The sequence below is a fragment of the Neomonachus schauinslandi genome, chromosome 4 (assembly GCF_002201575.2).
Source record: "Neomonachus schauinslandi chromosome 4, ASM220157v2, whole genome shotgun sequence".
Lineage (NCBI taxonomy): Eukaryota > Metazoa > Chordata > Mammalia > Carnivora > Phocidae > Neomonachus > Neomonachus schauinslandi.
Genome location: NC_058406.1, coordinates 48,955,321 through 48,981,304, shown reverse-complemented (window position 1 = coordinate 48,981,304; position 25,984 = coordinate 48,955,321). Strand labels below are relative to the sequence as shown.

Genomic DNA, 25,984 nt, shown 5'->3' with positions numbered 1-25,984 from the left:
AGCATTTGGAAAGTGGAAAGCTAATTAGAAGTGCTAAGTTATTTCATCTCTGCTGTAAAAGAAGCAATGTGAAGCCTAAGGAAAAATTCTCATGCAAATATTTTGGGGAGGCGTGTGCTGCGGAATGTAACTCAATGAATAGGCTCCATTGAAAGGCTATATCTCAAAAAGAGAGGCCCCCGATAAAAGAATGTGCCTCCGTCCTCAATAAACAAACAGGAAGGTAAACAAGTGGTTGTGAGAAAAGTGGGCAGGAAGCATCACTGAGAACTCATGTGAGAGCTTTGAAAATCTCACTCTAGACAATAGGTCCTGGCCTTGAAACTCTGTCTGTCCGTGGGACCTTCAAGGTCTTAGGCTCATGAGAAAGCCTGGGAAAGCCTGTGCCCCAAAGGAACCCCCTCCTAACGTGAACGGTTATTTTTTAGAGCCCAGGAACATTTGGGAAAGCGAGTTCCTCGGGCAGGGGAGTTTCACAGGCAGGGGCTTTGTGGAAAGGGGGACAGTTGGCCACACCTGCATGGCCTCTCTCCTCACAGTTCACGGAGCGGGGCCAATCCACGCATTTTCCTGTTCTCTGAACTCTGTTGACTCAAGCTCAGCAAAACCGGGCTCTTTTCTTTTGCAAAGGAAGCATCTGGTTCCAAGTCATAAAAGAGAAACCCAGAACCCATTGCTGACTGTTTGATAAGCACCTGGGAGGGCACGAGGAGGGCACTGTTTCACAGGGTTCCCTTGCAATTACAAAGGGACATGTCCTCCAACTCAGCCTTTTCAGAGGTCCAGTTTACTGGGAGAAAGTTGACCCAGCCCGTGGGAGCTGGTCTGCACAAAACTCCAGTATGTCTGCCTGAATCCCGGACTCGGACAGAGGGCTAAAATGACCTGATTGCTATACACTCACTCACACTCACACACACATGCGTGTGCACACACAGTATTTATGTTTCTTAGACACATAGGGAGCGAGTGTAGAGGAAAGGCACTGTAAGAAGATAGGCATCAAGGGATGAAGGGAGTCAAGTGCAGCAATAGGAGTTAAAAGCACACGAAACCTATCAGAGAGTGGGAAAGAGGCATATGGCAAATACTGCTATCAGTTTACCTACTATCTATGGCCCCTTCTTTCTTGGGGCAGTTTTGTTTAGGGAGGACAATGTAACCAGCCCAGGGTAATAAATTGCGATTTTAGGCAATCAAGATAATTCTGTGCTAGCTTTCCCAGCATTTTTTGCATCTAAAGATTCAAAATGTAATCCAGTTTTAGTCAGTGAGACCTAAAGAGAAATTTGCTAACAGGAAGCAGAGGAGGAGTATGGCAGGGCCTTTGTTTCCCTGATGTAAGAGGGATAATGGAGTGGGACCTGGGCATGATGTCTGGAGCTGCAGCAGCCATTCTGCAACCAGAGGCACCAAGCATGAGGATGAACAGATAGCATGCTAAGGATTGTAGAGCGGAATGTCTGCAAGAGCATGGGTTCCTGTTGGCATCATATAGCAGATGAAACTAGGCCAACAACCACACAGATTTCACATGAGGAAAATAACCCTGATTGGCTTACAGCACGCTTAATTGGGTTCTCTTCTATGAGGTAGATAGATGGTATTGTGGCCTTCATTTCATAGATGCAGGAATTGAATTTTAAAGGATAATATTGTCCAAGATCACTCTGATGAATGGCACAGCCAGGATGTGAAAATAGGTCTATCCTACTCTTTAATTCATGACTTTTTCCCTGTTCCCCCAAAAGAAATCAGGCCACGAGTACCAAATATATTTCCCTTAGTATCCTGGAACATCCCCTGATCAGAAGAAGCATCATTATCAAGATCCATCTAAGGCCTGGAAGTTTTGACAGCGATCCTGCAATTGATCCTAGGGTTTTCTGGCTTCGTTGCAAGGCTATCATCAAACTCTGACCTCACTCCTCTTAGAACTCTACACAAATTCTCACCTTGTTTTCAAGCCTTCCTCCCACTTCATTTCCAGCCTCCATTTTCCCACAATCCCAACGGCAATTAGCCTTCTTCCATAAGATCTAAAATTTCAGGTGCAAGCTCCCTCTTATCTTCCCCTTGTCCCTGGCCACTGATCTCATTTGAATACTGAGAAGAGGCAAGTGAGGAAGGAGACAGGATTTACTGAGCACCTATTGTGTGCCAAATCCCAAGTAGGCACTTAATTCTTTTAATAATCATCCATTTGCTTTAACTAAGAAGCTTCCCCAAATCTTTTTGGAGCAAGGCAAAAACCAAACAAACGAAAAGGCTAAAACCAAACTACAACATGGAAGTTAAAGGTAATGGGGTTATGGAAATATAAGAACTGAGGGAGAGGGCACCTGGGTGGCTCAGTCGGTTAAGCATCTGCCTTCAGCTCAGATCATGATCTCAGGGTCCTGGGATCGAGCCCCGCGTCAGGCTCCATTCTCAGCGCGGAATCTGCTTCTCCATCTCTCTCTGCCTCTCCCCCTGCTCATGCTCTCTCTCTCTCAAATAAATAAATAAAATTTTACTTAAACAAACAAACAAACAACTGAGGGAGGTAAAAGAGACCAGTCCCTAGAATTGATGCTATCACTTTGCCCAAAAGTGAAGTCTATAGCTGAGAACATCTCAAATGAGCTGCTAAATTAAAAACTGAAAGATGAGGGTTCTGTTTGTTGAAAAGTATATCTTAATAGTGTCTCATAACGGGGCGCCTGGGTGGCTCAGATGGTTAAGCGTCTGCCTTCGGCTCAGGTCATGATCCCGGGGTCCTGGGATCGAGTCCTGCATCGGGCTCTCTGCTCCTTGGGAGCCTGCTTCTCCCTCTGCCTCTCTCTCTGTCTCTCATGAATATAAAAAAAAAAAAAAAAAGTGTCTCATAACCTATCAGTGAGTCCGCTACCAAGTGTACTAGAAGAGAATGTACAGGTTGGTGTGGGAGATGGGAGGCTGGGAGGATTCACTCTGGCCCACAGCAGGACAGAGGGAGGGGAAGCACACTGCATGAGTAACTCATCCTGGTGAGGTGTTGTTTACTACTCAACACCTATCACTGGGGATGAAAACATAAGAGAAAAAATGACCAGGCACTGCCTTTCCCTTCAGGGTCTAATGGGGGAGGTATTTTCATTTGCTGCCAGTCCTTACCACCCTCAGACACAGAGTTTCCTCTTGGGGAGTCTCTTCTTCCTTGGGGCACAATTGAGCTAAAGAGGAGAAATGGTGTGCAGAGGAATAGATGTGCCCAATTAATTAGGCTTTGGACGTACCTTTAGGGCAGATGCTCAATGGAAGGATCCATGGGGTTATCATCTTTAGGGGAGGGGTTGTCCTAATTTGCTAGATGGTTGCTTTAGATCCAGAGTTTGGCAGGTGGGTTCGGGCCATATCCACATAGCAGCACGTGAGGATGTGCTGAAAGATTCATCCAAGACCTTGCCTAATGGGGCACATTGAAGAGAGCCTGGGCTTGGCAATCAGAAGTGGCTTTGTGTCCTGGCTATGTGGTTCCAGGGAAGTCACTTCTTCTCTTTAAACCTCAGTTTTAAAATCTGTATAATGGGGATAACAACAATAATGGTTCTGCCTACTAATGGGTTGCTCTTAAGATCAAGTGAGAAAATACTTTGTAATCCAGAAAATACTACTTAAAGAGTTTAGTTATCAACCAAACAATAAAAGCTATCGTTTGTTGAATGTTTAGTTGGAGCCAAGCATTTATTTTCTTTACACCAGTACAATTTAAGACTTAAAACAACCATCAGAGATGATATAATCACCATGCTACAATTAACAAACCAGACTAGAAAAACTGAATTACCAAGAAAGAAAGAAAAGAATAAACAACAACAACGAAAAAAAAAAATGAAAGAAAGAAAGAAAAGAAAAGAAACACATATACTGCTTCTAAGTGATGGAATAAAGCTCCACCCAAGATCTGAAAAGGAAGCCCACAATCTCAGCTGCTCTCCTATCTGGTCTCTGGGCAGAGGCTAGCTGTTCTCACAGATGCAGACTAACATCATTAGTAAAGGTCTTTTTCCCAGGCAGGATGAGAGAATGAGCTCAGTCTTATTTTACAGATGCATGAACTAATAGGAAACTGCGGCAGGTCTTCAGAAGTCCCAAGCACAACATCAGTCCTATCCCACGGGACCCAATTTCTAGGCTTCTGATTTCCTTGATGTAAGAGGATGAGTCAGTCCTAGACCATCTTAAAGAGAAAATGGTCAGTAACATTTCACTAACACTAATTACGCATGCAGATGGCATTTGGGAAAAAGAAATTTGAGAGACAAACTGGTTCAAATCCTGGCTACCTCCCTTGCTTGGGGCAGATGTATTCTTCTGAAACTTGTTTCCTCATCTGTAAAATGGGGACAACAGCACCAACCTCAGAGGACTCTGAGTACTGCAGCAAGTGTAGGCACACATGGGTGCTTAAGACAGAGTAAATTAGACCAGTAGGACTTCCTACTGTTTCCAAAGTCAGGAGGAGATGAAATTTTACCTGTCATTGTGTGGGCCTGTAACCGAAATGCTCAAACCCAATTCTAACTAGAAGGGGAAGATACTCTTTTTTTTTTTTCTCCTCTAAGGAAATCTCAGTTTGTTGCCTTTGCAACTCTCCAGTTGCTCCCTGAACTTCTGTGGATATCTAACCTCCTCCAGGCAGGCAGCACAGAGTGGGGGGAGGGGGGGGCGGGAAGGCTTCTGCTCATCTGAGTGCAATCTCAAGTGAGCTTGGTGCTCCAGGTGAGGACATTACACAAGGAGGGGGAGTTTCTTGGCAATGAGGGGTGAGGGAGCTACCAGCTGACATGACTGCAGCAGGAAAGGATTCTAATTTTATCTGCTTGGTCCAGAGAAGACAGAACCCCACAAACATGTCACTCCTCTTAGGATGGGCTAAATAAAGCCTTATCTACCAGCTTGTGGATAAATGGGTGAAAATTGAAGCTAGCAAGAAAAAAGGTAAATTATATGAGAATCAGAACCATATCATCAGACCAAAGTTAGATATGGACAGAAAAATGGGTTAGCCTTTCTGCCCCTTCCGCTCTTTGGAAAGTTCTCTTACCCAACTCTGTGGTCTCAAAGCCTCTTAGGCAAATCCCTATTGTAATTGGTATCGTGCTGCATTATTAAAGTTGTTGTCATTACTATTCTTACTATTTTTTACATCTGTGTCCTCCACTAGTCTTCGAACAACTTGGGGAGAATTGGTACTCCTCATTCTGTAGGTGTTGGGAATATTGTAAGAAACAATGAGTAAGCGAAGAAAGGAACTTACGAAGAGTTTTGTAGAGTGACTATGCTTTGGTTTCTCAAGCCGAGCTTCAGGAACATGACACAGAACGATAACAGATTGAAATGCTCTCCATATTCGCCGCCTCCCCACGTTCCTTGTGCATCCCCACCAAAGGCAGACAATGGGCGACACGCCCATAACCTCCAGATCAGCTGGTTTTCGGCACAGCACGAAGTGTGTGGTTTGTGCATATGTGTGTAAATTTCATGAGGCAAACGCAGTCACACTGCTCACAAGCCGGGCAGCTAAGTGATTTATTAAGCAAAGGTTACAGCACCTGTGCCTTTCTGTCAAAAATCTGGCCCATGCCATGCCAAGCGATTCTTCCAATAACCCAAGTGGTAATTTGGTTTTAAATAGCATTTCAGATACCACAATTCTGTTGATGCAGAACAGTGATAGATTTGGGTGGCAGGGAAGAAATGCCTGCTTTTAATATTGTTTGCACTCATTTTTCATTTTAAAGAATTAGTTCTCATTGGAGTTCTGCAGGTTAAGCATTTTATTTGAACATGCTGATTAAACTAGAACCTGAATCAAAATGAGTTCTCTGCTCAGTCCTTCTGTGTGGGAATTGGTATTTCTATTTATTACCTGATGATGAAATATTAACTTTTTTCTCTCTAAATAAATGCCTCCTCTTAATGGCTCTTGTTTTCAGGGATCAGATTAAATTATGGGATGCAATTGAAATGGCCATTGGATTTCTGCTATTTGAGATGACAGCATGTCCTCTATTATATCATTCGGTGGGCGTGCAGGGGACATTAATAGTGTCCAAAGTGAAGTAAATACTCTATGCCCCAGGGAGTTCTCTATACCTTAACATCAACCATCCTGGGACAAATTTGAAAAGGAAGAGATTCGGGGTGGGGCCGAGGGGTCATGGTTTCTCAAACACATGGGTGTTCTGAAAGCTGCAGGGAGGTGGCCACCCCCTATTTTAATGATGAGTTATGAAATGGAGGATGCAGAAGGATAGGAGGCAAATGATGAGAGTAGCAGAGGTAGCAGACAAGTGAGGCAGAAGAGTGGGACAGATAACTGGGCAGGAATGCTCAAACACAGCCAAAAGCTGGGGTGAAATATACCAAGCAATTGCAAGGCTCTTTGAAAGAAAACTAGCTCAGGGCAAGGCTAAGAAGAAGGCAATTCTGTCTCAGTGAAGGGAGGAATTCTCTGGAGAAAAAAACAGACTGGAAGGGAAGGGGGAGAAAAAATGGCTTTCAACTATCCACGTTATCTTTCCCTACCAATCATTACAGATGATGAATTGGTGCAATAAAAGGCAATATTCAATTTTTCCAATTTACATGGAAAGAAGGCCATAATATATTGTTAAAGGGAAGAAACAGCAGCTTATCAAACAGTGCATATAATATGATCTCATTTTTGCAATACACTTGTATGCATAGAAACAGTCTGGATGGATTTATATGGAAATGTTAACAGTAGGACTACAAGTGATTTTTATTATTTTTCCCATCTGTATTTTCCACAATTAACATGTATCATGACTGTAATAAGGGAAAGTCATTATTTTTAAACTTCCTTATGAATCATTTAGCTTCAAGCAATATATGCTGACTACCCACTATGGGAAGGGCATGAGAAATAGTATTTTCAGAGAGGTGAGCACACACTCACAGTGGATTCTGTTGATAAACTGCCTACTCGTCCTGTTTTACAGAATTTTATGCTCTTAAGAGGTGAAGGGACCATTCGAGTTTATCTAACGATTATATCTTAAAAGTTGTGGTGAAATACACATAGCATAAAATGTCCCACCTTAACCATTTTTAAGTGGCCAGTTTAGCGGTCTTTGATACAGCCACACTGTTTTGTGACCACCACCACCACCCATCTCCAGAGCTCCTTCCATCTCACAAAACTGAAGCTCCATACCCATGAAACAATGACTCTCCATTCTGCCATCCACCCTCCCTCCCTGGCAACCACCATTCTCCTTTCTCTCTCTCTATGAATCTGATGGCTCCAGGGACCTCACATGAGTGGACTTATACAGTATTTGTCCTTTTGTGACTGGTCTATTTCACTTAGCATTATATCTTCATGGTTCATCCATGTAGCACACTGCGGAATTTCCTTCATTTTTAAGGCCAAATAATAGGTACTATATACCACAGTAACAGGGTAGATACACAATAAAATGTATATGCCACATTTTGTTTATGCCATTTGGCTGTTGATGGAGACCTGGATGGCTTCCACCTTTTGGTTGTTGTGAATAATGCTGCTAAGAACATGGATGTACCAATTACCTCTTCAAGACCTTGCTTTCAATTCTCTTGGGTGTATACTAAGGATTAAATTTTAATGCAGTCTCAGATTTGAAAGCAGAGAGTAGGCCAGTGATACTCCTGAGAGCTGAGCATCAGTCAGGATTTGAATACCTGCAGGGAAAGGTGCTCACCAGCTCATGAGACCATGCAGTGCAGTGGTTAGAGAATGCGGGCCTTGGAGTCAGGCAAACTGGGTACAGATTCTTGCTCCACATCTCAACTGCTTATGGCCATGGGAAAATGAACAATCTCTTTAGGTCTCAGTTTCTACATCTATAGGGCACCTGGGTGGCTCAGTTGGTTAAGCGACTGCCTTCGGCTCAGGTCATGATCCCGGAGTCCTGGGATCGAGTCCCACATCGGGCTCCCGGCTCAGCAGGGAGCCTGCTTCTCTCTCTGACCCTATCCCCTCTCATGCTGTTTCTCTCTCTCTCAAATAAATAAATAAATAAAATCTTTAAAAAAAAATAAATAAAATCTTAAAAAAGAAAATGTCTATGCAGTAGTTCAAGTTCTATCTGCTAGAAAAAAAAAAAAAGACCATATCTAATCTGTCTCCCATAGGTTGATGTTTAGGCATTTGAAGAGATTTCCATTGGAAAGTGGCATTTTGGAGATAAGGACACCAATTTACTTTGCATTTGTTTATGGATTTATGTGCAGGTTACCTCTTCCGCATTTGTAAAGCTTAAGCATCTGCTTGAGTGACTCTTCAATTTCTACTCTTCTAAAGGTAGAAAGCAAAATGTTGTCCTCCCAATTAATACAAATTTCATGCTTTATTAACAAAAGTATCAATATAGAACAAATAAATGCAAGCTTGCTTAGAAAATTACTAATCTGCAGGCCATGTTCAAATTAAGTCTTAGACAATTCCTGTAAAGGAAAAAAAACCCCTCTTCTGAACTAATGTCTTCTCAAAAAGGAGATTATTTTTAAAGTATATGACCATTTTTACCTATATCTGTGTATCTAACACTTTAAATGGTTCCAGAAGGTAGTTCCATTTTTCAAAAAAGAGTTAATATATACACCTTAAATTAAAATATTTTGAGTACATAACTTTTACCTCAGGATATATACACATATATATTTTTTTGAAAAAAAAAATGACAACTCCATTAGCACAGTTTCTCCTAAGACAACTGGGGATGGTTTTCTTCAAGACAAATGTGGCAGGTGTAACTGTGATAAGAAACATTTAAGCTGTTGTCCCTATGATGCCAAATATTTCACAGAAACAAAAAAAATTCAGTTCCAGATGCCAAAATTGGGTCTAAATGACATCATTCATCCAGATGCGTGGAAAATCTGGATTTTCAAGAATTGAATTTTTGTGGTCAACATCACGAAGACTCAGTTTCTGGGTTAAATAAAGCATTTGTGAAACAAAGCCATTTTGGAATATAACACGTTTTGATTACGGAGAAACAAATTGAATGGAACATGGGGTACCATTTCAGTGCTGTGAATCACAGATTACATAAAAAAATACGATGCAAAAGACAAACAGGACATTCCCAAACTACATTTTTGAGGTTCTTCACGAAGTAACCCGAGCACACTGGGGCTTTGAGAAAAGCAATCATTCAACATAGACCACTGTCCCCGGTTCTCCTTCCCCACTGAACTTGAACACATGCGCCAAAAGTACAAAACGAAATGTCCATGCCTTTGAGGTGATTATTCAACTCCAAATTCACCAGTTAAGCATTGGGAGGTATGGGAACATAAGCAATACACTGGAGTGATTTCATGGGAGGTCCTAAATAGATGTTAATCCCAGAAGCCATGGACACGCCAGTTTGAGGAGAAACAGCAGAAGTGGGAAACTCAAGAGTTAACCTTCTTGCTCCCCCTCTCCTCCCAGCTGCCTCCTCTGAGGCTGTACTCTCCATGACCCCGTGTCCTCCGCAAGGAAGGTTTCAGAGGCAGTGCAGTCTCACCTGCACCGGGGACACAGCAATAAACTAAAATCCTCTACAGAGAGCGTGCGCAAATGGACCCAGGAGGGCAAATCTCTCCCATTGATAAGCATCTGGTCCTGTTCTTATAAACAAAGATGAGTAGTTACAAATTCGGCATCTGGAGGATACACACCCGGGCATATGCACCAAATAGCTCGGAGAATTTTTTTCAAACCACACGCTGAGAACCTCACAAAGAAAATACTCTCCCCTATGTCGATTATGACGGTATATGGTTACATTCTAATTAGGAAATCAGTGAGTCATTCCTTTCAAAACTTGAATCTAATTCTATTTCACAAACTTCTTAAGTATGTCTGCACCCACTACCTTTGAACTCCAAGAGTCTCTCACTGTGTCTAACAGCAGGCCATTTCAAAACTTTTAAAAGAGGAAGGGGACATAGAAGGTTATTGCTTATGGGTACAGAGCCTCAGTTTTGCAAAATAAAAAAATGTTTTCTGGAAAAAAAAATAAAAGAGATTTCTTCTCTTTGACCTATACTAGCACAAAACACACCTATCAACCGAAAAACAAGCTCTAGATGTCCTAGTATCATCTTTTCTCAATCACCTACCTCAACACATGACATTATATTCACACATAGCCCCTCCCGCCCCACCTCACCTTGCTCCCTAGTGACCAGCATAGCCAGTAACAAACACCACCTATTTCTGCACCATCACCGGCAACTTAATAGGACTCATGAACCCTTTCTTTTCTTTTCTTTCAGGTTCCTGGCGACCCTATAACGAAAACAGAAGAGTGGCTGGCTCCCCATCCCCAGATGCACTCTGATTTCACGGGTGGCCAGAGCTGACTTTTCCAGGCAGGGGCAGACTTCTGTCCGCTTGCAAGTGGAGAGACACGAATTCCTAGATGAGGAAACACACTATCTAGCTCTGGGAAGCCTTTCTTGCCATAGCGAAAGGAGTTCTGGCACAGAAGCCTTCCTCCACTACCCCCTCAACACGAGACACAAAAATCGCAGACAGCGTTTTCCACGATTTCTGAGGACACAGGGAAATGTGGCTGAAGGGCCGGGAAGGTTGGGGTTGGGAGGAAAGGGGACCGAACAGGGGCTGGGAAATGCAGCCTGTTGTGCCAAAAGACAAGTTACAATGCACCTGATGAATAAAACAAGCTGCACCACATACAGAAAAGATGAGAGCGGCCCACCTGTGTCTGTTGAGGGATATTTACAAAGCTTGGATCCCGTGGTCCAACACTGACGAATCGGTTTGCGGGGGAGGTGCTGGGTGTCGAGTAGGCTGTGAAGGGAAGGGACACATGCGTTCAGGAAGCAGCACGAGATTGCACACACAAACAACACCAAAACACACAGTCTCCGAGCCTACACAGCTGATTAACAAGGAAATGTGCAAACACTGGAGCTAGCAAAGGGATCTGGCTAGCGAGGGCATTTTAGACAGTCATAAAAGGGAAGGGGTGTTGGGTTCTAAAGACTGTTGGAATAAAACGATGTGAAACTGGTGCTCAGATGAGTTCTTTTCTCCTTCCATCATACAAATTAGAACATGCAGGACATTTGCAAAGTATACTTTCGGAGTTAAACATGAGCTCTGGGGCCAGAAAGAGATATCCTAGTCCTTAGAGCACAGGGAGAAAGAGATTAGGTAGGAAGGAGAGGAGAGCAGTTCCATTTACAACCTTGCTTTTCACACTATGGCACTCCCAAAAATCATGAGATAGTCCTGTGCCTCTGTAGCTAAATATCGAAGAGAAGTCTTTAGAAAAGGAATTAACGGCTTCTCCAGAAAGGAGGTGGAAAACCACTGAGAACCAGCTGTCTTTATAGGCTTCGGGAGAGTTTCTAGAATCTCTATGAAGCACAAGATGTGCTTAAAATATTAACATCTGTAGTCTTCCCATCCTAGAACCTTTCTGTTAAGGCACAAACTATCAAGAACCCGTGTAAACCAAGATATCACACTAAAACCACACTTCAGTTTACTATCCTTTCACAGTTCATGAAAGTTTTGTTGTTGGTTTTTATATTTTTGGTTTTTATATTTATATTTAAGAGCTTCATTCTAGGAAAAAAACTCAGTGGCTTTGCTGTTTTATCGGCTTATAAACCCAAATGTGCATTTGGTCTTTTGGTGTCCTGCAATTCACTTCTTTACCACAAACTCCCAATATTTATTCACATTCTTTCTTTTTACCAGAACTTTTAGATAGACTCTTGCTTACTTTCAAATTTCTTAACAATACTTGTAAAAGGCCCAAATTTTTTGAGTTAACCCTAGACACACGCCATCTAAAAGATGAAAAGGATTTGCAACTTTTAAAAACACAGATAACTGAGGGAATAATACCAAATTCCTTTGCCAGATTTCTTTTTTCCTTTTTGGCATCATCTGCTTTTCTTTGATTTTCTGTTTTATAGAAAACTGCTCAGACTTCTTGTTTCCTTTGTTGAGCACATCTAGAGATAAAATTTCTCCCAATCTGGCCCAAGTCCTGTTGGTCATCTTTGGTAAGAGCTAAGTCACCCACACAGATCTGTGATGGTCACATGGTGTGGCTGTGTTAAACCAGCACGGAACAGAGGATGAACATGAGGATCCTCTGATGTCTATTAATAAGAAGGTTTTGTTGTAGTGTTTGTTTTAGAAGGATCTGGGAATAGTTTTATATAAAACCATGTATATATACATGTTTATATAAAAAATGTATGATGTGATGTACTGTCTAGCTACGTGAATCTACTGATTTCCTCCCCAGCCCATTCTATGTTAGACTAAATTGAACAGATTTGAGAAATACCCCTGCATAAAGCCATTCTGTACGTCTCACTTACTGGTATGGGAGAAATGTAAGTTTTTAGAAGTTCAGTAAAATACTCTTTATTAATTGCTCTATTCAGCCTATTGCTTTGCTTTCATATGGTTTAAGGAGTCTCCATAGAAAGTTACGTATTGAAAATGATGGACTCTAATTACCCGGTAGTGAATTTACCTGCTCCTAGGGCACAAAGAGGATGTGGAAGAGATAAGGAGGAAGCTAGTAGATGAAATAACCTGTCAAACCTCTCAGTGGTTGGCAGGGGGGAAAAGTGTTCTTTCACACGTGAATAGGTAGGTAGGTCGAGAAGGAACAAAAAAAAGGCATGAAGAGTATGCTAAGGTACTAAGACTAAGTGACTGATGACAGATGCTGAAATGTGAGTCCTAGTGGAACTGTGTGCTTGGGCTGCACTGGTCATCACAGACATATAGCAGGATTTCCTATGATGTTTTTACCATCCTGGTGACATCAGAAACAAGCATGCTAAGTGAGCCGAGGAATCATGGCATTTTTCTGCTTTTCTTTCTCTGTGAAGACAGTTCTCCATTGACCACAGCAAGTTTACTAAACCTGAAAAGGTCTGTATTACATTCTGTTCTCTATTGTTTGCCAGACCTAAATTTTGCCATTTGAAAGGTGTAGCATACAAATACTTTAGTCACTCAAAACTGCTATGTGGCTAACAACTGGATATTTTGCCTTCCTCAGGCATGAGACAAACTTCGCCTTCTTGATTTCAAAATATCCCAGGAGGCCCTCCATGCTTTCATAGGCTCCTAAAACTGCTTCAAAGTTTAGTCTGGTTTTTAAAACGAGAGCAACAGTGAGAGAGTATGTTAGCATTTAAAAAAAAAGGAGAGAGAGAAAGAAAAAACAAAAAAAGGATATTGAAACTACAAAAACCTGGGAATCTCTGAGTACCCAAGTCATGAAATGGAAGAAATGGTGCCCGGGGAAATTAAGTCTATAGAAATGTAACTTCTGGGAAAATTCAAGGACACAGGGAAAACAAGGGAAGGAAGAAAGAAAGTCTGACTCATCTTCCATATGGTAGTTAAAATAGGCAGAGTGTTCACCTATAACAGGATGTAGTTCCAGAAATGATGTGACAGTAAAATTTGATTTTCCCAAAGAAAAAGTGGAATAAGGGAGTTACACTGTTGAACAAAAACCTCAATTGCAACTTTTTATTAAAACAACCACATAGGCCATAGCGAATCAATTATACATGCACAGTTAAGAGCTTTCAACATGAATATAAAATCAAGTAAAGGGGGCAATGTGGTAATTAATTATATACAACTGTATTTACTATGCTATTATATCACATTCATATCTTTCTTAATTATAATTCTGGCATTATTTACAGTAGCAATAATCAAATGCCCCTTAATCTCCCCTCCAGAATCCTCAAAAAAAATGCCTATAATAATCTTCCCAGAAAATTATTTTCTGGATTTCATGATTTCCTGAAGCTTTTCCTGTGGCATTTGATGATTTTCTGATAAAGTCAACAGGGAAATCAATTTGCTTATGTAATCTCATTGTAAAAGTCCTCATGGCAAACATGACTATTAGAAATCAAATTATTTATTATTCGGCTGCTTCTGAAGAAGCTTTTTCTTTCTTTCTTTTTTGTTTTTTTTTAGCAGCCATCTTACCTACATGACCAATATCATCGTCGACTATTTTCCTAATGTTATAGATGAACATTCCTATTAAAAGCTTCCACCATTTTATTTGTACTAATCTGATCATATTTTTCCTCTTCTTACTTGTATTTCTTCCCATTATCCTACAGTCTTAGTTTGGCCTTAGCTACAGTGATAAGTATGAAAATCCCAGATCAGAATTTGATCCTGTATCCAGAAAATCCCATTCTTCTGTGTTACTTACTTACCATATGCATTGCTAATTATAAAATCCTTCACTTAGGCCGTGTAAGTCCTGCCCCAGTATGATCAGTTGGGAGGATGGCTCAAGAACAGTTCTTGCTTTATAAGCAAGACTTTTACAGGGCCTCTGAGGACACTGGACTCTATCTCTAGTGGGGACTCTGGGGGGAGCATGAGGGAGTGGACAGGGACAGTGGCAGAGATCACCCATTAAATCTGCTCTTCACCACTGTGCATGTAGGGTTCCCCGGGAGAACTCAGACTTTTTTTTTTTTGTCTTCAGAAATGCATGTAACTGACCTCCTGCAAGCCAAACAGAATTTCCACTTCTGTAGTCCCCAAGGTGTCATGTTTTGTTTTGTTTCTTTTTCTCAATAAGAAGGAATAAGAAATGTGTCTGGATAAAGGGATCATGATATTTCCCCATAAATCCATTTTGAGTCTGTAATAACCTTCACCTATAAAATCAAATCTGACCATTGTGTTAACAAGGTGGTCACACAGTTTTGAACAGAGTGCTTGGAGCGTTCCTTGTTTTAGGAAAAGGATATAACTGAAGAAAAAGATATTAAGATATTACGTATGTGTACCATTGTCAGTTGAAGTTTCTTTAAGTTGAAAACCATATCATTAAAATCACCCAAATCTGACAAACTAGAAAATTAAAAGTAGGCAGATTCAAGGTCTAGTTCAAATGCAGCAACCACTAAAATATATGTAATCACTGAAGGGAAGGAAAGGGAGAACATTTAGACAGATGTTTTTGTGGGGAGTGAGTGTGAGTGTTGGATGATGCCCCTCGGGGACTCCAAGAGCCCGCAGGGAGGCTGCGAGGCCGGTTCCCACTGCAGCTGAACCGCCTGAGGAGAGCGATGGCCAGCTCCTCTGCCCTGGCTAGGGGTCAGTGACACAGTGAGGCACCTTGGCAGAAAAGAAAATGTGAGAGGCCTGGTGAACTTTGAGGTTCTGCATTTATTGCCACACACAGGAAGCAATGAAGTGCCCTGAACCCGCGCTGCCCGACCTACACACTGACACGAAGTTTGAAGCGAGACCTGTGTTCTGTTTCGTCAGACTCCAACTACAGGAAAAGACTGACATCCCCTTCTTCATTCCCTTGAACTCTACCAGGTCTAACCTCTAGAGTGCATCAAAGAGAGGTATTTCAATATATTTAATAGATTCATATTCATTCTCTCTCCTTCTGTCCGTCCGTCTCTCAGGAAGCCTTGCTTTGTGCCGAGCATGACGGGAGATTCAAAGGTGAGCAAGACATACCGCCATCCTAGAAATGCTACCATCTAATGGCGAGAGATGTGTGTAGAAAATGAAAATATGGGTGCTTAAAGGTGACATAAATAAGAATCTGTGAGATGTTAAAGGACAGAAAAGGGACGCCTGGCAGGAGAACAGGAAAAGCTGCGCAGAGGAAATGAGGACAGGATGGCTTTTGCGACAGTGCTGTAAAAGATGCGCCGGCCGGCAGGTCGGATGGATGGGGGGCCGCAAAGGAAGCAGCACGAGCAAAGGCGCGGAGGCATCAATCACGGAGGGAAGGGAGAAAAGACAGGACACCGCAAATTATGTTTTGTCATACAGCACGGGAAAGTAAAATGTTAAGAATCAGAGACCTGAATGTTTGAAAACGAAGGGGGAAAAGTCTATTGAAATTATTTTTCTTTTAAGAAGGAATAATTTATAAAATAAAGATATCACATTTCCATGCCAGACACCACTAAGACAACTAGACGTCCTCACTCACATTCTCAACCACTCCCTTCATATCTTAAATATCAATATGCACGTCACAGGTTCCCTCGTTTTCAGAAACCCAGGCGTACTCACATGTGGGGATTTCCCTTCTAAAAAATACTTAGTCAAAAATTCAATCTCATTCAAAATAAACTTACTGTGATTCTACCACCTGCCCAGGAATGTGTTAGTTATTGGACAGAGGTAATCCAAACAAGTTCTGGAATGCAGACTTGAACAGATCCCTGTGTATTCAAATTGCAATTTTATTAAATGTTCATCAGTGACACCTGACAGTGAAGGAAAAGTGCATGAGAAAGCATTCAGTTGCAAACTTGAAATAGTGAGATGATTAAATACCTAACTGAAATAGTTTCTAAAATCTTAACTGCACTATCGCGTTATTAAAAAAAAAGCCCCGTGATAAAACTTTCATTTCTAAAAAAAAAAAAGGCGGAAACTATCAGGAAATAGATTGGCTAATTTCTAAATGAAACCCATTACAGTTGTTGAACTCATTTAGGAACTTGAACAGCACTATTTTCTTGCAAGGTCACAAAGAAATGCTGGAGGATATTGGAGTGTTTTTCCTTTAGAGAAATCTATCGGTATGGACAAGTTTACGGGGCCTGGGTTAGCGTTATTAATATCATTATATAGCCAAGGAAACAGACAGCCTTTCTTTACACATGATCCAGTATTCAGAGATTTAGAAATTCCCACATGACTGAATGGATATTGTAGTTGTCATCCAGATGTTTGGAATCTAGAAGATAACCACAATGAATTTCCATTATTTTGATCACATCTGTGCAGTTACCTCATTCTATTATCTCTGTAAATCTTTTGTCTCTACAAACAAGTTACCAACAAAAAAAGACACAACCCTCAGGGCATGAAATTAAAACCTACTTATTGCTAGTAAATTATTACAGAACAACATATCCATAAGCTTTCTTCCTGAAAAGCTAATGAATTCTAACTTTAATATATTAGCATTACTTAACATGTATGGTAGCAATTTGCATGACATGGCTAATGTGCCAGTAGTTCACAAAAATCTTGAGAAGAGGCAATTTAGCCAGATGGTTTTGCTCTGCTGGTATTTCTGTTTGTATTAAGGATCCTCACAGGGAGGTAGGGGCTCTAGCTACATCATGATTTGGGGTAAAATATGCAGAAAGGAAAGTGTAAGACCATTCATGTGTGCACACAGAGAGAAGGGGGTCAGAACAACTTGTAAGCTGGAGACACTCTGACCTTATGTTACCCAAATCTGTGTCATAAGCAGGCACTTTGGACTGTTTCCTGAGGCAGTCTATTTAAACTGCTTATAAACATTGTTTTTCATAATAGCTGTGAAGTATAAGAATAGAGGCTTATTTCACTTCATTTAAATTTATTTCTGATGGCTAATCCAAATTCTATAACTGTCATTTACTTTTATGTAAATGTTGTGTGTTGTACGATTGATAGAACATACATCGATCAGAAGCAACAAAATATGTGGGTCGGCACAGGTGAAAGTTATATTAAATAGCCAGAGGGAGTAAACCCTGGATTCAGCTGGGGTTTACTAAAAAAAGAAACTTAGATCAATATATTGGATTGTTCCCTTTTGAAAGGCTTCTGCAGCCTCTCAAAAGGCAGTGTAACCCTGGAAACCTACTTCTGGGAATTTATCCTCAACCAATACTTAAAGGTACACATAAAGATTTATGCTCCAAGATGTTCATTACAGCATTACTTATAAAGAGGAACAAACCGGAGCCACCTTATAAAAACTAATGCTTCATTCATATGTTGAAATATTTTGCAGTCATTAAGCACATTTTAAAATAAGGACATCATGACATGTTGATAGTATGAAATAAAATGAATAAAATCAGTTTATAAAACTATATATATACACATAGACACATATGTGCACACATATGATGATCAATTATGTTTAAAATACGCATAGAAAATGACTGGAAAATAGGCACATAAAATGATTACCTCTGAAGAATGGGATTATAAATGATTTTTAAATAACTTCCAGAATTTTTAATCTTAAATAAACATAAACAGAACCTGAAAACCCCCAAGTAATACTTTTGTTTTTACAGCAATGCAAGTTAATCAGTAGAAAATGAATTTTAGAACCAGAAACCCTGGATTGAATCCATTTGATCTCTTACTTGAAATGTGATCTTGGCAAGCCAATTAACCTTTCTGAGCTTCTATATATAAAGAGTCCAGCATAATAAATACTATTTACTCCAATATGCATAGCCCTTTAAGGCTTCATTCCTCTGTGAATGTTTAATGGGTTACACTCTCTACAAGAGCAGTCCAGAAAGTAATCTCTAAGAGAAGCTTAGTCAACAATGGGAAATCCCCAAAATTCCATTATATGTTATATTAAAACAATTCAAGAAAAATGCCAAAATCATCCAATCAGGGACTGATTCCAATATCTAATTAAGAGTATTACACTCCAAGATACCTGCCTTCCAACACTTACAAAAAATAAAACTTAAACCTCTCAAGGTTGTTAATGTTGTGATCAGACTCATAAGTAATGTGTAAATTGGCACAACCTTTCTGAAAAGCAATTCGGTAATGTATATCAAAATGAATATTCACACTGTTGGTACTAGTAATTCCAATTCTAGAAATCTATCTTAATAAAATTATTAAAGCTGGGGACAAAATGTATTTTCAAAAATATGCTGGAACATATTTCATAGATTGGGGCAAAAGTTAATGTCTGATAGAGGAATAGGTACAAATTGTTTAAAATCACATTTCCTAATTTTTTATGAAATAGGAAAAGGTGTAAAATGCTAATTAAGAAAATGGTATGCAAACTATTATATTCAGCATGGTCATAATCATCTTATATGTGTCTGTGTACATATAGACACAAATACACACATCAACATGCATTATGGGAAAAAATAAGCCAAAATGTTAATAGTAACTGATTATAGGAGAATATAATTTCATTTTTTATACTTTATATTTTCCAAGTTTCCTACATTGCCATATATTACGTTTATGAAGAAAATCTTAAAACTCATTGGTTACTTCTGTCATCTTGAAGAAGTAACAAACTGAGGCAAAAACAAGACTTGAATGGGTTATGAAACCTAAATGAATGGAATCATCCATTGCCTGTTCTCTTCTGTCACTCCTTTATAATGTCCATCTCTTACTCTGCTCTTCTCTACTTTTTGTCCAATGCAAGGTATGGAAATGTATGTTATTCTTGGAATAATATAAAAGTTCTTTATGGAGTGTCTTAGGATTTTCAGAGGACAGGTGTACATACAATATTATATCTCTAAACATGGAATGTGTCCTGGTAGAGTACAAAGCACAGTAGTCCAACAGACCTGAGTTTGAAGGCTGACTCAGTTTCAGCATTCTCTTTTTTAAAAGAGGGCTAACAATTCTAATTTTGCAGATTTATAATCATAATCAAATGAAATTATAGTAATGCATATGAACATACCTATCAAAGTGCCTGAGTTTCAATAGTCCTTTGTCCTTTGCAAATTGTACACAGAGTAGTAATACTCTGCAGAAAGCATTTATGAAAAATTATGATTATGACAGTATGTGTACATTTGTATTCAATGGGTTCCTAAAGGAGAAATTGGGACCAAATATTGGCTGTGGAGAATGAAAATGCTAACCTTACACTAAGCTCCATGCTATCTGTGAGGGAAAAAAAATATTATTCTTTACCAGAAAGATCACACATTTTCTGCTATCATATCCAAAGTTCAGGTTAGCATAGCTAAAATCTAGATGTATAAAAATTTGCCAAAGATTTTATGGGGATGCTCCCCTCCACCACCATGAATGAGTTTTGGTTCCTATAGTGATGAAGGTATAAAGAAGAATTTTTAGGTCATTAGACAAATATTTTTGAAAATAATTATATTTGCTATAAAAGGGATTTAAAACTCAGTAATAGCTTTCATTCTCAATGGATAAGATACCGAAGAGCTATTCTATGACAAACCAGTTTCTATCTTCAACACAAAAGCAAATGTGTATATACATCCCCCACTTTATGGTAGTATTCTATACACACTTCTTAGGACTCTCCTTTGCTGACTTAACATAACTCATATAGACTTGTCTCTTTATTTTTATTTATTTTTATTTTTAAAGACTTTATTTATTTGACAGAGAGAGACACAGTGAGAGAGGGAACACAAGCAGGGGGAGTGGGAGAGGGAGAAGCAGGCTTCCCCCCCGAGCAGGGAGCCCGATGCGGGGCTCAATCCCAGGACCCTGGGATCATGACCTGAGCCGAAGGCAGACGCCCAATGACTGAGCCACCCAGGCGCCCCAGGTGGGTTCCTAATGTATAGACTATTGTTAGATATTTAGGTTATTACTAATCTTTCATTATAATCAATGTTGCACTGAATACTTTATGTACATCTGTGTTTACATGTCCAACTTTATCACTTACATTTAAAATTTACATACATAAAGATATAATATTCACATATATCTTTATATACATGAAAAATTAAAGTGTCTTTTGAAGAGGCTGAACCAATTCACAGTCCTCTAACAGTGCAGAAGAGTGCCTGTCTTCCATACACTTGCCAAGACTATACGAGGTACTCTTTGATTTTTGCTGATCTGGTGGGTAAAAATACCACCCAAGTCTTAATTTCTGTTGTTTTTATGCTACATGAATGAGGCAACTTTCAAATGTTCTCCATTTCTCTATGTTTATGCCCTTTTTTTTTGTCTACTGGTCTTTATATGTTAGATAATTTAATCCTCTGTTACATGTGTGGCAAATATTTTTCCCACTTTCATTTTTGTCTTTTTGACTTTGTTTATGGTGGGGTTTTTTTTCATGCATAAATTTTTGATACTCTTAGAGTAGAATTTGTCAGTCTTTCCTTTCATGGATTCTGGGTTTGTGTGTGTGTGTGATTTAGAAAGGTCTTCCTCACTCCAATATTATTTAAAAATTTTTTCCTATATTTTTATGTGGTATTTAAAGCTTAACCTTTGTATGCTTTTTTTTTTTTCCTCCAGCTGGAATTTATTTTGGTGTAAGGAATCTTATTTTTTTCTGGACAGTTACTCAGTTGTCCCAGTAGACTTCACTGAATAATCCCTTCTCCTCCTCTAGTACGAAATGCCACTCTTGTCACATATTAAAATATTGCATGTATATAGGTCTCTTTCCAATTCAGAAGAATATAAAACATTGAAATATAATGGAGATAGCAGCAGAGCTGGTAGAGAAATTAAAACCAATGTGGAAAAACAAAAACAAAACAACACAAAATGATAGCAATGTGGAAATAGATCAGCATAAAATGAGTTCCCTGGCACTAAGTGACATCGGACACTAACTTAAGAGTGAGAAAGAAGAAGGGGGTTCTTTGGAATTGTTCTCCATCCTACCTGTGGGACTGGTTGCAAGGGAGGCAAACCGTAAGAGACTCTTAACTCTAGGAAACAAACTGAGGGTTGCTGGAGGGGAGGTGGGTGGGGGGATGGGGTACCTGAGTGATGGGCATTAAGGAGGGCATGTGATGGAATGGGCACTGGGTGTTACATGCAACTGATGAATCACTAAATTCTACCCCTGAAATGAATACTACACTACATGTTAACTAAATTGAATTTAAATAAAACATTTAAAAAAATCTATGATGTTATAAAAACTCAAAGAAGTGTACAGCAAAGAATGGATTTTATTGAATGTAATTTTAAAAATGTAAAGAAAAAGAATAATGCTATAGTTCAGGCATCAGTAATGAAAAAGTGTTTTGTGGAAGGAAGCCACTAACTTATTTCTTTTCCCATTCTCTCTTGTTGTTATCCACTGGTTCTTCTCTGAAAGAGGGAACACAGTCCTTACGTCATCTAAAAATTGTGAAAACGTGACATATCATTCACTGGCTTGCTCTAAATCCAATTACTGATTACAACAATGTGTTATACACTGGTGAAAAGGAGAGGTGTCATTATTCGGGTGATAACTTAGAAAACAATTCTTCAAAGCATTCATCAACAGTCCAAGTTCTCGGGAGTCTTGGAGAATAAAGGAAATCTGCCTTTATCAACATTTCCTATTTTTTGCCTTTTTTGCTGTTTTTGTTTTATTTCCCTCCAAATCTTCTGTTCTCTTCCTTTCCCTGACAAGACTTACTCTCAGCAACAGAAACCAATTCATACTAAAGCAGAGATGACGAACTAACGTCTTCTTCTATATTTCTCCCATAGGGTTTTCACGGCAAAAACACGGAAGCTTTGGGCTTAATGCGAAGATACCCATAGGATGCAATGGCCAAGTGTATGAACTACCAGGTGGCTGGGTGTGAATCATGATCCCACTACATCTGGCTGAGAAGCCTTGGAGAAAGTTACCTTAATAGGGTAACAAAAGTATTTACTTCATAGGATTACTGGGAAAATTAAAACAAGATAATACATATAAAAATACTTTTAAAGTACCTGGTACATGAGTAAAAGCTCAGTGCTTTGTTGTGCTGTTATTAATTTCAGATAAGCAGGCAGTTGTGGCTCCCCAGCAACCAGGAATCATGTCACATTGCTCTGTAATTTGTATGAGGTAGGTGCAAGATAGTAGAAAGAGCATGGGAAGGCCTGCATCTGAATCCCTACCAGGCTTCTACGGGAGTATAATCTTGGGAAAATCATCTGCACTTTCTAATGTCAGCTTCCTTGTCTATAAACTCCTGACCACACAGGACTCTTAGGAAGACAGAACAAGATAATGTATTCGTGTAAAGAGTTTTGCTAAATGAAAGGCACTGAACATAACGTTAATTATTATACTACAAAATTTCCATCCCAGTCATAGATTGTTATTATATTCTTGGTTAACAGGTTCATATTCATTCATATAATGAATGTATGTAAGATTCACGGGAGATATAAAAATAAATAATAAAGGAAACTTGTTATTGCATGCTTCTACTTTAATAGAGCTCTAGTTTTAAAAAATCAAAAGTTCAAGGCTAAGAAGGCATGGAGAAAAATGTTTATGAGTCTTTTATGCATTCTTAAATTGAGTTTTTGTGTTCCTAATTAATTAAAAAAAGAAAATATACATTTTATCTTCCATCATAATCCAAAAGCATTCTTTCTTTCTGTTATAATTCTAGGCTATGATGCCAATCTGCAATTTCTTTCCTGGAAAAGTCCATTTTTATAGTGTGATCTTGGTACTAACCTATTATATAAAAATTGGATGTTACAATACAATTAAGAAAAAGAATAGTGCATTTTGAATCATCATATCACAAATAGGCCCAAATGTAATGAGTTATTTCTCCTATTCTTCAGCTGTTGTCCTTAGGACTCTGAGGAATATCCACTCAGTATATTACATGTTTGAAAAGGAGTCCCTTCCCAATTAATGCATGATGCACGTGGAAAAACTCAGCAAACTGCAAAGAGCTTTCATAGGTAGGATGCTATTATAATTAGTATCACTGGTAAGATACCTAATGGGCATGTCAAACATAATTTGGTCAAACCAAACTCTGGTACCTGCCCCTCGCCGAGAATGGCACTTTCTGCAGTTTTCCCATCTCAGTTCATGGTAACTCCATCCTTCCAGTTGCCCAGGTCAAAAACCTAGGAGTAATTGTTGATCTCTCTCTCTCTTTTCTCAACCCATATCTAATGCATCAGCAAACCCCGTCAGCTCTCCCTTTCAAATAATTCTTACCACCCACACGGCCCCATGGTGCCTGGATCCCTGCCACAGCACACCACCTCCCTCCCTGTTGTAGCCTTCTCCATTGGATTTCCTAATTTACTTCTACTTTGATTACTGTTTGTCCACAGGGAAGGGGATTGTTTTGTGCCCTTTTGCATCCCTTGTGCCTAAAATAGCATCTGGTAGGTAGAAGACACTCATTATATTTATTGATTTTAAGAAAAAAAAAAACCCAGCCTCTTAACTGGTCTCCCTGCTTTAATTCTTGCCCCTAGCAATCTGTTTTCAACAAAACCTTCAAAGTATTTCTGTTAAAAACTAGGGAGTTATCACTTCTCTGTTCCCCGGTCTCACTCAGAGTAAAGGCCCAAGTCCTTACAGTGGCCTATGAAAGCCTATATTATTTATCCCACTCCCCACTCCCAGCTCCCAGACTCTGTCCACCTTACCTCCCACCCCACCTCCTCCTCCTTTTGCCTACTCATTCTGTTCTCCCCACCCTGGCCAGGTGTGCTGGCTGTTCCTTCTGCTCGGAAAGCTCTTCCCCTGCAGTGTCAGGGCTCACCTTCTCACTTCTGCCAGGGAGGTCTTTGTTTAAATTTCCTCTTCTCAGACAGGCCTTCTCTGGCCACCCTACGGACAGTCACACCCCCACCTCCACCACTCCCGACTCCTAAGTTCCGCTTACGTATATAACCATCTTACATCATCCCTGCCTTTTATTCTCACTGCTTTGTGGATTGACCTTCTTCCCTCTCTATAATCCGAGCTCTAGAAGATCAGGGAATTGTTAAAACCTCTTTCATTTCCTGCTGAATCCTAGCACCTAGAACACGACTTGGTACATAGTTGATGGTCAATTGCTATTTATTGAATGAACAAAAGAAGTGATATTCTCTCAGTGGGTATCTAAACCTACAAAGGTAGTTAGTCAGCAGGAACAGAATACATCCATTGTGAATTACTCTTACAGGTTCTCTCTATTTATCACTGTATCCTAAAGAGACCTGGCATAGTAGTATATCAATCTCTCTCCAAACAGATCAACAATATAAAAGTTCTCGAGAGAGAGAACTGTTAACTCCACCCCACTCCCCTGTTGTTGTTGTTGTTTTATGGCACTAGTAAGGATTTTTCCCATTAAAATGTATTTATTTCATAGGCGATTTTTTTCTCAAATCTGCCTTACCCATGTTTTTCTGGCCACAGCTGCAAAGTTGAGTATTTGGTGCCAGAGGCAACTGATTAGGTTAAAAATACATACTCTGCTTTAGGCTGGCAACCATTTGTATTGCATTATAAGATGATATTAAAAATTATGCCTTGGACTCTGAACTGTCTACAGCATAGCACATCTGTCACCCCAGTTTGTCCTGACAATCTGCCTAAGAGAGTGGGTAGAGCATTCAGGGATATTCCCATTAACAGATAAGGGAATTTGAGGCCCAGAAAAGTTGGTAATATAGGAGACCCTTGGCATGATTTACTACTTTTATTTTTTAAATCTTATTTTACTGCAAGTCATCTCAAACCCCAAATAGAAAAGGTTGTCCTAGGTTACACAATTAGTGTTTTTGAAAAAAGCCTCAATTTCTGACATACTATTGGGATGTTGAACATCTGTACTTAATACCCTGTCATGATGTTTCTTCTTGCTAAAGTTGAGCTCTAATAAACTGGCAAAGATAAACAGGATCCAACCTCCCTGTTGTTTTAATTTCTAAGAAAGCACGTAATTTATGAAACTATATTTTTTGCCCTAAATTTTTATTCAGCTGTGATCTAACTTTAGACGTCCCCTCCCCCCACCAGGCTAGTTTCTGAAGAAGAGTTCTACCTTCGTTCTCAGATTTAAAACACCAGAATATTAGCCCTACTAAATAGCATAGAAATCACCCTCTCCAAAATCATCTTTAGCTAAGACCCCGGGCCTGGACCAAACTCCCTCCCGAGTGCTCTTGTAGAACCTATGCCTTTGTCCCAGTGTTGCCTCGTGTGAACTACCCATTTCCCAGCTGTCTCCCTCCACAGATCCCACATTTCTGACGAGCAGGGATTAATCACCTCTGTATCCCAAGCGCTAACACAGTCCTTGGCACATGACAGGTGCTCACTAATGAGAGCTGACTAAGCAAATGGAAGAAGGTAGTCATCAAGATGAATGGGAAGGGAGGGGGAGGCGATTTCATTCTGATATTTGTGCCCTTGCATATCCTCTTGGTCCCTTTCCC

At 39.8% G+C, this 25,984-nt stretch overlaps 1 protein-coding gene across 3 annotated transcripts in view; it reads right to left on the bottom strand.

Moving 5' to 3' along the window:
* Positions 1-25,984, bottom strand: part of NFIA (nuclear factor I A) — a 359,380-nt gene that overhangs the window by 20,889 nt on the left and 312,507 nt on the right. The window contains exon 11 of one of the 3 annotated variants that reach the window (XM_021679991.2): positions 10,749-10,840. The exons of the other annotated variants lie outside the window; for them this stretch is intronic. Within the exon in view, the coding sequence (XP_021535666.1) occupies positions 10,749-10,840 (92 nt within the window). The remainder of the gene's footprint in view (positions 1-10,748; positions 10,841-25,984) is intronic. 3 annotated transcript variants of the gene reach the window in all.